Here is a 17,222-nt window from a genome sequence, read left to right on the forward strand (position 1 = left end):
ATGTCAACTTGACTAGGGTGCGTGAACTCATACGATCTCATCGAAGATTGTCCCTGAAAATGACTGCAGAAGAACGATTTTAGAAAGACTTTGTAAAAGAGTTCTTTGTGTCCGTGCTAACATTGCTGATAATTGGATTCTGCATCACGATAATGCGCCATCCCATACTGCTCTGTCAGTACAGCAACTTTTAACCTCAAAACAGTACTACCACATTGCTTGCTCAGTACTACCACAGCCACCTTATTCACCAGATATCGCTCTGTGCGACTTTTTTCCATTTCCAAGAGTCAAGATGGCGGTCAAGGGACACCATTTTCAAGCATCACAAGATGTCCGAAAAGCTGTGACGAGGGTCTTGGAGGGTATTACAGAAGATGAGTTCCAGAAATGTTACCATCAATGGCAGAAGCGCTGGAAAAAGTGTGTGTGCAATCAGAAGGGAACTACTTTGAAGGAGACAACACTAAACTTGACTAAAATGCTAAGCAAATTTTTTTTTCGCCTCAGTCTCATTACTTTATTGTCGCACGTCGTATATGCGGTCTCCTTTACAGATGAATCACACTTCCCTAAAATTCTACCAGTAAACCGAAGGAGACCATTCGCTTTCCCTGCCACAATGGTCACGTGCTCGTTTCATTTCATATCGCTTTGCAACGTTACGCACAGATATTTAAATGACGTGACTGTCTACCAGGACACTACTAATGCTGTATCCGAGCATTACAGGTTTGTTTTTCCTAATCATCGGCATTAACTTACAGTTTCCCACATTTAGAGCTAGCTGCCATTCATCACAACAACTAGAGGTTTGTCTAAGTCACCTAGTATCATCGTACAGTCACTCACCTTCGACACTTTCCCGTACAACATCAGCAAACAACCGCAGAATACTACCCGCCCTGTCTGCCAAATCGTTTACGAATATAGAAAGTAACAGCTGTCCTTCATAAAGCCTGCGGCTCTCGCTGGGGATCGTCAGCAGACACTCTCCAGATATCAGCACTCTGGTTTACTCAGCAGCAGAGTACTGTGCGCCTGCCTGGCTTAACGGTCCACACGTAAAAAAGATAGAACTACAACTTAACGAGGCCATGCACATTGTTAGTGGGTTAGTACGATATACTCTCACATACTGACTAGTTATCGTGAGCCACATTCCACCTCCTGACATCAGACGGAAGAGAGCGCTACTGCGTGAATACCAGAAGATCGCTAATAACACCGAACTGCCAATAATGGACGACATATTCCCTGCATAGCGAAAGAGACTAAGGTCAAGATACCCAATTCTCATCGCAGCCAGGACTCTCATGGAAACTGAACTCAATCCCATCAATGAATGGAAACGCTGGTGGCAACAAAACTGTTCGCCAAACTGCCTGAAGGTGCCTGTCTGTACATCCGCCGATCAGCTTTTGTTACGATAGTCCATATTTGCAAAAGAGTTCAGATATCGCTGTCATATGATTTGCTTTTGAAGTAGGCGTTAGCTCTGTAGAAAATAGCATCTCGTGTTTCGTTTTGCATGTATTCAACGAAAACTAACAGTTAACAACAATTTGCAACCTGTACTTTCGTCTAACTGTATTGTGAAAAATTCTAATCCTTTCACGGCCTGCACATGTCTTCGGCCATATCATCAATCCGAAGTTTCTCAGTGTTATCAGAAACCGGTATTTGTGAAAGCTTTGTTTACTTTCTGGTCCACGTACAATATCAGCTGCTTTCAATAAACAGGGTTTGGCAAGTGTTTCTTCGACAATATGACTTTTCTTAGCCTTTGCGTTGAGTAGCGATAACTCATAGGAAGCTAGGATCGCTTTTTCAGAACCGAGCAAAGGATTCAGTACTATTTATCTTCATACGTTTCAAACTCGCACATTTTGCAGCGAAAAAACTGCATCGGTTTACTTTTTAAGGCGCTGTGTTTAGTGCGCAAATGCCGTTCGAGACAACCAAGGTCTCATGGCATCGTTGCCCAATACTTCGTAACAAATAACACGTTGCGGCTAACCGACACCATTGTTTTGTACAGAAACAAAATCGTATTTAATGTAATCATCACTGTATTTGTGTTTATCCAACAAACTCATGACGAAGTAAAGAAAGAAATAGTTTCGCAAGTCGTCAGTTCACTTTCACATCAAAAGTATACACGACTAAGCTGCATGTTTGATCGATAATGATTGAACAACCCAGTCCAACTAAGACTTCAGCGCCAACAATGCTTGTTTCGGAATTGGAATGACGTGCGACAATCAGCCAAGTTTCCGCATGTCTACTGTACTTGTACGCTACGAATTTTAGTGGTCATATTAGCTACGGTCGTTACTGCGGTTACATTCAGGCTGATGATCTAAGACGAAAACGAATCTCAGAGTACAGGGAAAGTGCTGAGTACCCAGTAAACAGTTCGACCTAAGTACTATCACATTTGTCTTGATTAAAAAGCTGCTTTTTTTAATATCGCTGGCCCCGGCCGCGCCCTCTTTTATACGTCCGCACGTCCCCCTTCGGGGTCGCGCCCCACAGTTTGAAAACCAATGTTGTAAAATGTCTCCGTTACCATCAGGGAACACCAAGTCGTAATACTGAAGCACATGCAAAATCATTTTGCACGTAAAATCAGGCCTGAGGCGTAAATAAAATTAGCTTTGCATTGTTTCACATAAGTAAACTATCAAAGTTTTATTGATCCATGAAGTTCTTTTCGTATGAGTGACATGCCATGCTGCAGCAGGGAGCGAAACGAACCAGCGGAAAAGTGCTCCTATCGGAGCACAAAAAAGGCGAATGCGGTCCTGTTTATTTAAAAGAGTCTGATTGAAACGTGAGATACCAGCTGCCTCAGCACCTTTAAAAATTTTCCCAAAACTTTTGGCACGCTCTTTTTAACATGCAACTCCCCTCTCATTCCAACAAGCTCCCGTCACTGTAACTCGCTCGCATCTGCTAGTCCATCGCTGTAAGTCGCTCATACGCATCCACTGTCACTTGCCCATTCACTCTCTCTCTTTCTCAGCCTAACTCGTTGTCATTATCTCTTTGTGTCTCTCTAACTGTCACTGTCTGCTGTCTCATAGCCACAGTGTCCTTCGTTGCGTCCTACTACTACTACTACTACTACTGAATTTTCTCACTATTACTCCGCCTCATGCTCTCTCTTACTGCAACTATCTCAGTCATTCCAGAATGAGATTTTCACTCTGCAACGGAGTGTGCGCTGATATGAAACTTCCTGGCAGATTAAAACTGTGTGCCCGACCGAGACTCGAATTCGGGACCTTTGCCTTTCGCGGGCAAGTGCTCTACCATCTGAGCTACCGAAGCACGACTCACGCCCGGTACTCACAGCTTTACTTCTGCCAGTATCTCGTCTCCTACCTTCCAAACTTTCGAGTCTCGGTCGGGCACACAGTTTTAATCTGCCAGGAAGTTTCATCTCAGTCATTCCTTTCTACTGCTGCAACCTATCGTTGTCATTGTCATAGACTCTCTCTCTCTCTCTCTCTCCCTCTCTCTCTCTCATTATCACTGGCTCTCACTCACTTCTACTTTCTCCTTCTCTTCTCTATTCCTTTTCCACAGGCACATTGTCCTTCGCTGTTTTCCCAGCATGTTCTGCCAGTGTGTTCCACTGACATTGTGTCCCTCTCTTTCTCTCGAAATGCCATTGTCTCCTTCGCTCTTTCTATACCACAACTATTGTCTGCTATCTCCCAGTATTTATTATTTCTCCGTCTCTTTCCCACTGCTAATTTCTCCCCGTGTCTTGCAAAGAAAAGAGCGAATATGTTCACATCCCAAAATTTATGGGAAAATTTTTCAAGGTGCTGTGGAAGGCAGAATTTGGCAGCTGCTACGGCACTTTTCAGTCAATCTTTTCTAAGCAGAAGCATATTAGCCTTTTATACCCTCCCACGGGATCATTTTTCCGGTGGCTCTTTTTCCTCTCTATACACAGCGCTAAAGTCAATGCGACAAATGCTTGGTTTGTATTGGTAGCTATTCTCGCCAGTGTCAAAATACTTCGTGACACGATCGCATAGCATGACAGCTACTTAAAATGTGAGATTATATTTGACACAGTTGTTTGAAAAACCAGTGAATAGGAAACAACGAATTTGAAAAACAAATTTTACCGTTACCAGGAGTCTTTACACCGAAGTGACGAAATTAATGGGACAGCGATTTGCACATACACAGACGGCGGTAGAATCGCGTACATAAGGCATGAAAGGGCGGTGAATTGGCGGAGCTGTTTTTGGTAAGCAGGTGATTCATGTCAAAAGGTTTCCAAAGTGACCATGGCCGTACGACGGGGATTAACAGAGTTTTAACGTGAAATGGCAGTTGGAGCTGGACACCATAGGACATTCCATTTCGGAAATCGTTAGAGAACTCAGTAATCCGAGATTCACAACGTGTAGAGTGGGCAAGGAATACCAAATTTCGGGCATTATCTCTCACCACTGACAACGCAGTAGCCAACGGTCTTCACTTAGCGACTGAGAGCAGCGGCGTTTGCATATAGCTGTCAGTGCTAACAGACAAGCAATACGCGTGAAATAACCGCATAACCGTGGGACTTACGATGAATGTATCCGTTAGGACAGTGCCACCGGCCGCTGTTGCCGAGCGGTTCTAGGCGCTTCAGTCCGGAATGGCGCGACTGCTACGGTCGCAGGTTCGAATAGTGCCTTGGGCATGGATGTGTGTGATGTCCTTAGATTAATTAGGTTTAAGTAGTTCTAAGTTGTAGGGGACTCATGACCTCAGATGTTTAGTCCCATAGTGCTCAGAGCCATTTGAAGCATTTGAAGGACAATGCCGCAAAATCTGGGGTTGATGGGCTATCGCAACAGAAGACTGATGCGAGTGCCTTTGCTGACAGCACGTCATCTCCTGAAGTGCCTGTCATGGGCTTGTGACCATATCTGTTGGACCCTAGACGGCTGGAAAACCGTGACCTCGTAAGATGATGATATTGGTTTGTGGCGCGCTCAACATCGCGGTCATCAGCGCCCGTACAAGATCCAATACTTTCCATTTCCAGTGTCGGCACTTCCCGAACGATGATGAAATGATAAGGACAACACAAACATTCAGTCCCCAGGCGGAGAAAATCCCCGACCCGTCCGGGAATCGAACCCAGGACCACTTGATCCAGAGACAATAACGCTAGCCACTAATGACGAGTTGCGGACGGCCTGGTGAAATGAGTTCCTATTTCAGTTAGTAAGAGCTGATGATAGGGTTTGAATGTGACGCAGATCCAACGAAACCATGGTGTGGGCGGTTTTTACATGGAATGGACTGGGCCCTCTGGTCCAACTGAACCGGTCATTGACTGGAAATGGTTATTTTCGGCTAGTTGGAGACCATTTGCAGCCATTCATGGACTTCATGTTCCCAAAAAAAGATGGAATTTTTATGGACGTCAGTGCCCCATGTCAGAAAATTCTGGACGTTCGAAAGAATGGTTTAGTGAACCAGCTGGTCAGACATAAATCCCATCGACCATTCACGGGTCATAATCTAGAGGTCAGTCCGTGCACAAAATCATACACCGGCAACACTTTGGCAATTATGAATGGCGGTAGAGGCAGACTGGCTCAGTATTTCTGCATGGGACTTCCGGCGGCTTGTCGAGTCTGTGCCACGCCGTGTTGCTGCAGGAGGAGGTCTGACACTATATTGCGAGGTATTCCGTTACTTTTGTCCCCTCGGTGTAGACCTGGGATGTACTTGTGGGCTGGTACCTTGAAGCCGGGTATGTGCAGCGCGGTGGGCTGCAGGCGGTAGCAGGGCGGCTGCGCGGCGCTGTCGAGCCGGTACCACTTGCGCAGCAGCTCCTTGTTGTCGGCGCGCTCCAGCGCCATCTCGAAGTCCTGCGTCTCCACCGTGTTGGGCAGCAGCGGCGTGCCCAGCGAGTTGCTCAGGAACAGCACCGGCACCACGTACGCCGTCTGCATCTCGCCTGCGCCACAAACACCTTTTCTGTATCCACACCCTTCACTTCTCACTAGTCTGTTATCTCACTAGGCATTTGACTGTGTGAGTCATAGCATCCTGCCAGAGAAACTGAAGCTCTATGGAATTTATGGTGTAACCAATCAATAGACAGCGTCGTATAAAAAAAATACAGAAGGTTGTATTTAATAATTCAACCAATGTTGAGAATTGAGAGTCTTCAGACTGGGGAGAAATGACTTATGGGATTTATAATGAATCTAGTCATAGTTCTGCTAACGAAATTTGCGATACCACCTCAATTCTGGCCAGATGTGATTTGGTTGTCATATGTAAATTATGTAATCCATGTTTGTGAATGTTTGCTAACTTTTCTTGTTGTTTGAGGAGACGATCACAGTTGTTCTTGGAAATGTGCCTGTGGCTCTCCTGTAGAAATCAACTGATGACATTTCTAAGCGTTTAAAACGCAAGAGGATAGGTGGAATTGTAGAGTAGTACACGTATTATGATGGTCCTGAGAACCGACTGTAACTTAATCAGTGCGCAAGTATTCATTAATAAAAAAAATTATTGACATTTAAAACTAGGAGCGACTTCTCACTCATCTTGTACGTCCTCAAATGCACTCTCTGATGATTGACTTACGTCATATTAAATAGCGACGACAGTGTACACTAATTACACTAGTGTTAATAGCGATACATAGCCGTATACATCATTATTGCTACGTCTTCTGCTGCAGTTAATGGTGCGTTTCCCTGACGTTTTCATGCTGACTAAACGAAACAGTGGTGAATCGTGAATCATTTCTGTTTCTTCCGTTAACCAAGATAGTAAGAGTCCCAAACTCATTAGTCGCTTGCCGCGAATAGCGAGCAGATTTGTAAGTCACGTGAGCTGTTTAGTAGTTGTGTAGCAAAAGATGTATCTTTATGATACGGTGAAGATTTTACTACAGTAATAAATAATTTCGATGATAACTGGTATTTTAAAGAGTTTGTAACTGCCACTACCATCACGCTGTTCAGAAATTTGCGTTTATAGGCAATAAATTACAAGCACGGCGAGGCAGGGTAGTATCTAACAACGGAATGAACCGCACAAGAGCGTTCCTGATGATGATGATTGTTTTCTGGGGCACTCAACTGCGTGGTCATCAGCGCCCGGAGAGCGTTTCTAAGCTCTGGTGCTAGTGGCAGCACCTGTTGAACCGCTGCAGTGTGAACTATGGGGGAACAAGGCCACTCACAAGACATCAAGTCAAAACGATACTGCGTTTCGGAGTACCAAAAAGTTATCCATTCCTAGTGAGTTTTTCTGCGCACGAACTTCGGAGTGCTGTATTTTGTTTGCAATAACGTAATACTACAGCCTGAGTCAAAAAGGACTTTACAACTTTGGAACAATATAGAAATTTACTGAGATAATTTCCATAATCAGTAGATGTACCATTTTGTAGCAAACAACCTCAAGTTTCACATAAAAGCGTCAAGTGTCAGTTTGGTTCGATGTGACTACCATTTGTGATGTGGCAAACATCCCACTGGTAATCAATTTCTTCAGACACTCGTTGCAGCAAAACGGGCAAACTTGTGCAGAAGCAGCGTGGAGTCGATTTTCCAAGTCGGCTAAAGTTGTTTGGTAGGGGAGAAACATACACACCGTCTTTAATGAAAGCCCAGATAAATTAATCCAATGGTGTGAAGTTTGGGGAGCGAGATGGTTTGAAATGAACACCAACACGGAGACGACCTGGTGATTTATTATGTCGCAGTGAACAATACGTCTCAACAAAGACTTCGTGCCAAGAGTAAAATGTAGGCCTACTTGGATGTTACTTAGCGTATTCGGTGCGAAATTTACACCGAACAGTTGCGGCAGAGTTCATTTCGCGAAACCAAAACAAACAGCGAGCACGCTCCACGCAAGTGAAATTAGCCATTTTACTGTGCGCTACAATCACGCTCCTGGTGGTGGAATATTTTACTGATGCATTACGTGAATCAAACATAGGATTGTTTGCTACAAAATGACACATCTGTAACTTATCTCAATAAATTTCGACACCATTCCAAAGTTGTAAAGTCATTTTTGACTCCCCCTGTACATTTTTATTGTACATTTAGGTGCAACTGATATTAATTCTATTGTAGGTTGTGGCAACGTTGAGCCACAATACCTAACAATGGGAACATTAATATGGCCAAAAGTGAGTAAGGAAGATATGCATTACAAAGAACCTAAAGGGTTACTGAAGCACTTGCCTTTGCAATTCGCTTCTGTGTAACCGGAATTCATTTACAAGTTTTCAGTACTTGTCCAGAATTTCCTTGCAGTGAAATGGGTCCACGGTTATAGAAGTAAGCTAAGCAAATGTTAGAGTGCTAAAGCAATATGTTAATGCGAGAAGAAAAATCATCAAACTGATTTAGTTTTATTTTTAATTAAGAGGCTATCAACAGTGTTCACACGTTAAGCTGTACAGCGTTATTTTCAGTCTAGTTAATTAAGTGACCAAATCCCGAAGTGAATCCCTTACACTTGTGACCGTAGTGTCAGATACTTGTACTGAGGCGGTTCGTAGACGCGAACTGTTGCCTTGGAAGTCGATGGCACAAGGGAAATATTTTGTTGATGATTGATTGGTTAGTTTATGCAGAGGTATACCAAAGAGAAGTATTGTATCAAGAGTTGAAGGAAGCATATCCGTACTCCCTCGTGTCACCTCTACACAAAATATTCGCCACGTTGTGTTGAACGTACATTCTAGGTGTGTTAGTATATGTTCTTAATTTATTTGCAATGGAAACTCCGAAAATAATGAACCTTTCAAAATAAATACATTGGTATGTCGTGGGTACTATCCTCTTCTTGTGCTCATAGACATTTTTATTTTCCGTTCCTCCTTCTCAAAGAGGCCAATAGGCAAGTTATCACGTCATTTTTTTTCTTGCACTCGACTAGCTGAAGGTCTTGTTCTCCAGTTAATGTGACTCAGGCGTCTTTTTTGCTCACTTTACGGCAATATTCTGAATGGGAGGAATCCCAGAATATGGACCATTCTCTATATTTCTCTATAAAGAAAGAAGTTTTTACCTGGTTCCACTGCATAATATTTATGTACACTCACAGAATCTCTTCTTCTCTATAGGCGGTTGTGAGCTCTGCAAGATCCATGAGCTATTTTATATTAACGTGACAAACCCTAATTCTAGGGATATATTTTATTTTTTGACTCATGGGCCTATACCGACAATTGTAAAAACGGCGATGATACATTAGTCCTTACTAATGTAAAATTGTTACCTTCTGAAGAAGACAAATTTATATTTGTCGAAACCTAGGTAAAGAATTTCTTTATCCATTGCAACTGATTGGCTGTTTATAATTTTACTATCTTCTTCTTCTTCTTGTGTTACAGCCTCTGCAGGACTGCAGGTAGCCTCTCCATGGTCTATATTTTCCTCTTCTGCTCCCAGAACCTCTTCATCCTCTGTCTTCCTGACCTACTGGTGACACTGTCCTTGTCCTGTATCTCACTCTGTCGACGATCTCTGACATATTGGTAGATATGTACTTGGTGCTTCAATATTCCTTTCCTTCCATCTTCATCTCGAATTCCGACCAATCACAGAGCTCAACAACTCACTTGGTTCCTGTCTTTCCTCCAATGGTTCAAATGGCTCTGAGCACTATGGGACTCAACTGCTGTGGTCATAAGTCCCCTAGAACTTAGAACTACTTAAACCTAACTAACCTAAGGACAGCACACAACACCCAGCCATCACGAGGCAGAGAAAATCCCTGACCCCGCCGGGAATCGAACCCGGGAACCCGGGCATGGGAAGCGAGAACGCTACCGCACGACCACGAAATGCGGGCTTTCCTCCAATGCTCCCTGTTATTTTTTCATACTCTTCTCGTCGTTCTATTCACATTCATCCTGATTATGTGCCAGGTAAACCTAGCCCTTTTGAGTCTGATTTCTCCCGATATTGTTCTCATGTTCCAGAACATTTCTTCCCTAGGTCTTCACACCCATCTCTCACTATCTCCTTTAGGACTTAGTTATTTACTCATTAATTTATCTCTTCTTCCTCTAGTTGTTGTACTTTTTTTTCCCTGGTGTGATCGTCTCAGCCATATATAGCACCATTTTCTCGCCGGTGTCTTGTAGTGTCTGATCTTTGCAGATATTTTCTTTCTATTGTATATACACACATCAACAAAAGTTTTGCATCACCTCGGTTCCGAGTGGTCCGAAACCAGTACAGAAAATTGAAATAAAGATTAATTTAAACATCATTTCCGCCCCTTTTATTGCTGAAGAAAAGCACACATTGTATGTTGTACCACCATACAGCGAGACCTTCAGAGATGGTGGAACACAGTGCTGTACACACCGGTACCTCTAATACCGAGTAGCACGTCCTCTAGCATTGATGCATGCCTGTATTCGTCGTGGCATACTACCCAAAAGTTCATCAAGGCACTGTTGGTCCAGATTGTCCCACTTCTCAACGGTGGTTCGGCGTAGATCCGTCAGAGTGGTAGTGGGTCATGTCGTCCATAAACAGCCCTTTTCAATCGATTCCAGGCATGTTCGGTAGGGTTCATGTCTGGAGAACATACTGACCACTCCAGTCGTACAATGTCGCTACCCTGAAGGAAGTCATTCACAAGATGTTCACGATGGGGGAGCGTATTGTCGCCCATGAAGACGAATGCCTCGCCAATATGCTGCCGATATGGGTGCACTATAGAGGACGGCATTCACGTATCGTACAGCCGTTAGGGCGCCATCCATGACCAACAGCGGCGTACGTCGGCTCCACATAATGCCACCCCAAACCAGCAGTGAACCTCCATCTTACTGCACTCGCTGGACAGTGTGCCTAAGGCGCTCAGCCTGACAGGGTTGCCTCCAAACACGTCTCCGACAATTGTCTGGTTGAAGGCATATGCGACACTCATCGGTGAAGAGAACGTGATGCCAATCCTGAGGGGTCCATTCAACGTGTTGTTGGGCCCATCCGTACCGCGCTGCATGTTGTCGTGGTTGCAAAGATGGATCTCGCTATGGATGTCGGGAGTGAAGTTGTGCATCATGCAGCCTATTGCGAGCAGTTTGAGTCGTAACACGACATACTGTGGCTGCACGAAAAGCATTATTCAACATGGTGGCGTTGCTGTCAGGGCTCCTCCGAGCCACAATCCGTGGGTAGGGGTCATCGACTGCAGTAGTAGCCCTTGGGTGGCCTGAGCGAGGCATGTCATCGACAGTTCCTGTCTCTCTGTATCTCTCCCATGTCAGAAAACATCGCTTTGGTTCACTCCGAGACGCCTGGACACTTCCGTTGTTGAGAGCACTTCCTGGCACAAAGGAACAATGCGGACGCGATCGAACCGCGGTACTCGCCGTCTAGGCATGGTTGAACTACAGACAACACGAGCCGTGCACCTCCTTCCTCGTGGAATGACTGGAACTGATCGGATGTCGGACTCCCCTCCGTCTTATAGGCGTTGCTCATACATGGTTGTTTACATCTTTGGGCGGGTTTAGTGACATCTCTGAACAGTCAAAGGGAGTGTCTGTGATGCAATATCCATAAAGTCAACGTCTATCTTCAAGAGTTCTGGGAACTGGGGTGATGCAAAACTTTTTCTGTTGTGTGTATTTACATATTTTTGGCTGCACAGCCGGCTGACCTCATCTTCTTCAATCTCTCTGTTATTCCCTAACTGCTCCTGTTTCTTGCTGATACATACATACATACATATATACATATATAAATCTGTCCACCTTTTTCCTTCTGGTGTTTTCCAATCCCCAGAGGTATTCAGTGCCTCTGTCTTGTTGTGGGCGATGCTCAACCCCACTCTTCTGGCTGTCTTGCTTAGGTTGTCCAGTTGTGTGTTTGCACCTCCTTTTGTCTCACTCACTGTTGCTATGTCGTCCGCCAGGGCTAGGCAGTCCCCTTGGGTCCTAGTATCCTTTTAGTCACCTAGTAACGTCTTTGATATTCCCATTTTCTCGTTTATTGCTCTCCACTGTCTGATCACTTTTCCCAGTGCTGTTGTGCTGCACAAAGCTGGTGATAGTTCACTTCACCGTTTGGCACTGATCTTGATCGCAAGACTTGTAATGTGGAAGGGGTCGACAAAAGTAAGGAAACTTCGAAAGTACAAAACAGTACCATCCCTAATACGGTGTAGGAAAATCGTTAGCATTCGAAACGAGTTCTGGTTGTCACGGAATGTGTAAATACAAGTCCTTTATTGCTTGCAAGGTAATTTTACCATTCTTTCTGCAAAATACCTTAGGGAACGATGGAGGTGGTGGGTATCGTTCACGCACCCTTCTCTCCTAAGTAGACAAAAGCTTAATAATATTGTGGATCTGGTGACTGTGGTGGCTAAGGGACATGCGATAATTCAGCCTCGTGCTCACAAAACTAGTCAGGGACGAAGCAAACTGTGTGAGCAATCTTTGAAGACAGCTTCACCACTGGGGAACAAATATTATTCCATGGGATGGGCCTGATCAGCCGAAAATGGTCACATAATTCCTAGAAGTAACGCGATCTTACACATGGGGTAGCTTCAGAATGCAAAAGTTACGCTCCGCCCCCTCCAGCTCGACATGAAATGACGGGCAAATCCCGCTAAGCGTTTCCCTCAAATCGATCACCGTTTGTCGAACTGACACTACACCTCTCTCGAGTTCGACTTGTGAATCTATCCTCAGTAATTCCTTCGGAAAGCGATCACAACTGTTCCCCAGACTCTCAGGCCATAGTGAGGGCAAACTGGCACAACCGCAAACTGCCGCCACGCTATCTCCGAGCTAATGCGAGCAAGCTGGAGCGTATTGCAACTTCGGCACGGAAATCTGCCATGCGGCGGAATAATCCAATTAGAGTTTGCAGGGTATTCGTCACTCCAAATCGTGTAGCAATTTCGCAGCTGTATCCTACGGTCGGCCTACGCTTCGACAGCGGGTGCGTAATCAGTTGTTTCTCTCTCTATAGTGAATCGAAGTGCTATATTCGTACCAGTGGGTGCACTTGCGTGTGTGTATGTGCGTTTATTCTGCGTGAAAGTTGTAGTGCACCATAAGTAAATTGCACTGTTCGCTGGTTAGTTAGTTACTTATATGTTTCATAGATAATTTGAACGATCTTTTTATCGAAACCGATTATTTATCACTAATTTCGTTAGTAAATATATGTACTGTGACGGCGCAGTTAAAACACCTAGACCTTGAAGACGTACGCACATGATTTCCGCGACTGCTCACTTTTGTGCAATCAATACTTTCTTTTTAAGTGAGAAGTTATCCCAGAAAATTATTCCATAAGCCATTATTGAGTGGAAACTTGAATAATATGTCAGGAGGTTGCTAGGTTTGTTTCCAAGATTAGCAAGGTATCTGAACTTAATTGTTTGAGAAGCTCAGTAATATTCTTCTTCTAGTTCAAGTTTACATCAGTATGTACATCCAAAAATTTGAAGCATTCTGCCCTATTTACTGACTCCTACTCATGTGCAGCATCAATTGTTAGTATGATTCTGTAATGTTTTCTTATTTCAAAATTTAGGGAGAGTCCATTTTCTGAGAGGCACTTAATAATTCTGTGGAACATATCATTTACTATATCGCCTGTTGTTTTCTCTCTAATGGGATTTATTACAACACTAGTATCATCTACAAAAGGTATAATTCTGCTTGTTGAATGTTAAGTGGGAGGTCATTCACATATACAAGGGATAGGAGTGGACCGAAAACTGAACCCTGTGGGACTGCTTCTGTGATTTCTGCCCAGGCAGTACAATTTTTTACCTTTCTGATGTTGTTTAAATTATTCAGGACAACGCTTTGCATTCTCTTTTTAGGTGTATTCAAAGCAGCTGTGTGTAGTGCCATCAGTTCGACAAAAATTGAGTTTTTCTAAGAGACTAACATGATCTGTACAATCAAACGCCTTGGAAAGATCACAAAATTACCAATTGGCAATATATTATTATTTAAGGCTCGTACTGATTCGATCACTGAATCTATAAACAGCATTCTCAGTCGAGTAATCCTTCTGAAATCCGAACTGTGATATGCTTGACTTGAGAACGCGACTACTCTTGACTTAATAAAAGTGCTACACCAGGAAGGACACCAAATAGAGGAATTTTACTGTACATGTACAGTGTAGTAGGGAGAACATCTGGATAAATTTTTAGGTGATACAGAGGTATAAACGGTGTAAAATTTAGTGCAAAGAGCTGTCACTTGTAGCGTCAAAAATGGAATTAACACGGGTAGGCATCACGTCGAACTGAGCTTGGATAACATATAACCGTGTCAGACAAAGAGAGCAGCCTCACAGATTTAAGAGACGTCAAAACCTAGTCCACAAACAAAAGCTGAACTAAGCGAAATTGAGTGTAAGAAGAGCAGTGAGAGAAGCGATCATTGACTTTGAAAGGACAATTTTGCCAACCCATCCGACTAAAAACCCTAAAAGGCTTCGGTCTTACGTGAAATCGGATCGAAATCATGTATTCAGTCATTCTGTGCCCATACCGCCAGCGAAACGGAAGATGATGTAGAGAAGGTCGAAATACTGAATGCGTTCTACCAAAACTGTTTCACTGCGGAAGATCTTGATACGGTTGCTCCTTTAAATCATCACAAGAACGCCGACATACTGAGATAAGTAATCACTTACTAGAAAAGCAACTTCAATCTCTTAGTAGCGGAAACGCGTCTGTACGACATGGCATGCCCTAAGACTCTACACAGATAATGCGAAAGTACTTACTTCCCTTCCTTTCTATCAGCACTGTTTCATAGGTCACTGGAGCAACGAAGGGTACGCAACGATTGGAAAAAAATTACCTCATTCCAGTTTCTAGAAAGATCGTAGGACATGCATATAATTGTAGGCCTATATCGCTGACGTCAATCAGTTGCAGAATTGCGGTACATGTTAGATGGTTACGTGCTACAAAGTTTTGGGGAATGCGAAGCAAGATGGATTATGCAAACAGCGATCTTGCGAAATTAAGTTCGCCGTGTTCCTCCATGACATCCATAGCACAGTAGATATCGATACTCAGGTTGATGTCCCGTTCGATAACTTCAGGAAGGCATTTAATACAGTTCCTCAATGTAGTTTAGTGAAAAAAAATGCGAGCTTATCGAGTGTCGGATCAGATTAGTGACTGCATCCAAGTCTTCCATGCAGACGGAATTCAACACGTCGGTCTTAGCGGAACAAAACCGACAGATGTGAAGGTAATTTCAGGAATACCTCAAGGAGGTGCGACATGACCGTTCAGTTTACAGTGTGTATAAATGATGTAGTAGAAAGCTTCGGAAGCTCCTTGAGGCTGTTTTTAGATGATCCAGATGACTGTAATAAGGTAGCCACGTCAGATCACCGAACTGCAGGAAGACCTGTAGAGGGTTGAAGAATGGTGCAGAAACTGTCAGTTGAAATTGGACGTAAATGAACGTAAACGTTCTGCGCGTACATAGAACAAGAAATCCACGACTGAGCAATTGCACTGTTAGCGATAAATTTCTGGAAACAGTAAGAAATGCAAAGTTTCTATGAGTGACCATTTGGAGCGACCTTAAGAGGAATCAACACACGAAACAAATAGCAGGAAAAGCAGATGACATACTGATCTATAGAGGAATAATCTTAAGAGAATGTAATTTAATACACTCCTGGAAATGGAAAAAAGAACACATTGACACCGGTGTGTCAGACCCACCATACTTGCTCCGGACACTGCGAGAGGGCTGTACAAGCAATGATCACACGCACGGCACAGCGGACACACCAGGAACCGCGGTGTTGGCCGTCGAATGGCGCTAGCTGCGCAGCATTTGTGCACCGCCGCCGTCAGTGTCAGCCAGTTTGCCGTGGCATACGGAGTTCCATCGCAGTCTTTAACACTGGTAGCATGCCGCGACAGCGTGGACGTGAACCGTATGTGCAGTTGACGGACTTTGAGCGAGGGCGTATAGTGGGCATGCGGGAGGCCGGGTGGACGTACCGCCGAATTGCTCAACACGTGGGGCGTGAGGTCTCCACAGTACATCGATGTTGTCGCCAGTGGTCGGCGGAAGGTGCACGTGCCCGTCGACCTGGGACCGGACCGCAGCGACGCACGGATGCACGCCAAGACCGTAGGATCCTACGCAGTGCGTAGGGGACCGCACCGCCACTTCCCAGCAAATTAGGGACACTGTTGCTCCTGGGGTATCGGCGAGGACCATTCGCAACCGTCTCCATGAAGCTGGGCTACGTTCCCGCACACCGTTAGGCCGTCTTCCGCTCACGCCCCAACATCGTGAAGCCCGCCTCCAGTGGTGTCGCGACAGGCGTGAATGGAGGGACGAATGGAGACGTGTCGTCTTCAGCGATGAGAGTCGCTTCTGCCTTGGTGCCAATGATGGTCGTATGCGTGTTTGGCGCCGTGCAGGTGAGCGCCACAATCAGGACTGCATACGACCGAGGCACACAGGGCCAACACCTGGCATCATGGTGTGGGGAGTGATCTCCTACACTGGCCGTACACCACTGGTGATCGTCGAGGGGACACTGAATAGTGCACGGTACATCCAAACCGTCATCGAACCCATCGTTCTACCATTCCTAGACCGGCAAGGGAACTTGCTGTTCCAACAGGACAATGCACGTCCGCATGTATCCCGTGCCACCCAACGTGCTCTAGAAGGTGTAAGTCAACTACCCTGGCCAGCAAGATCTCCGGAACTGTCCCCCATTGAGCATGTTTGGGACTGGATGAAGCGTCGTCTCACGCGGTCTGCACGTCCAGCACGAACGCTGGTCCAACTGAGGCGCCAGGTGGAAATGGCATGGCAAGCCGTTCCACAGGACTACATCCAGCATCTCTACGATCGTCTCCATGGGAGGATAGCAGCCTGCATTGCTGCGAAAGATGGATATACACTGTACTAGTGCCGACATTGTGCATGCTCTGTTGCCTGTGTCTATGTGCCTGTGGTTCTGTCAGTGTGATCATGTAATGTATCTGACCCCAGGAATGTGTCAATAAAGTTTCCCCTTCCTGGAACAATGAATTCACGGTGTTCTTATTTCAATTTCCAGGAGTGTAGTATACAAGAAAGAAGTGCCGTACAAAACACTTTTCGACCGAGTCTTGAGTATTGCTCATATGTCTGGGACCCATACCAAGTTGGACTAATG

The 17,222-nt window shown here is 44.8% G+C and overlaps 1 protein-coding gene across 1 annotated transcript in view; it reads right to left on the reverse strand.

The window, feature by feature from the left end:
- Nucleotides 1-17,222, reverse strand: part of LOC126092028 (NACHT domain- and WD repeat-containing protein 1) — a 621,846-nt gene that overhangs the window by 157,584 nt on the left and 447,040 nt on the right. Inside the window, exon 7 of the mRNA XM_049907424.1 lies at nucleotides 5,769-5,986. Within this exon, the coding sequence (XP_049763381.1) occupies nucleotides 5,769-5,986 (218 nt within the window). The remainder of the gene's footprint in view (nucleotides 1-5,768; nucleotides 5,987-17,222) is intronic.

This window comes from Schistocerca cancellata, chromosome 7 (assembly GCF_023864275.1).
Source record: "Schistocerca cancellata isolate TAMUIC-IGC-003103 chromosome 7, iqSchCanc2.1, whole genome shotgun sequence".
NCBI lineage: Eukaryota > Metazoa > Arthropoda > Insecta > Orthoptera > Acrididae > Schistocerca > Schistocerca cancellata.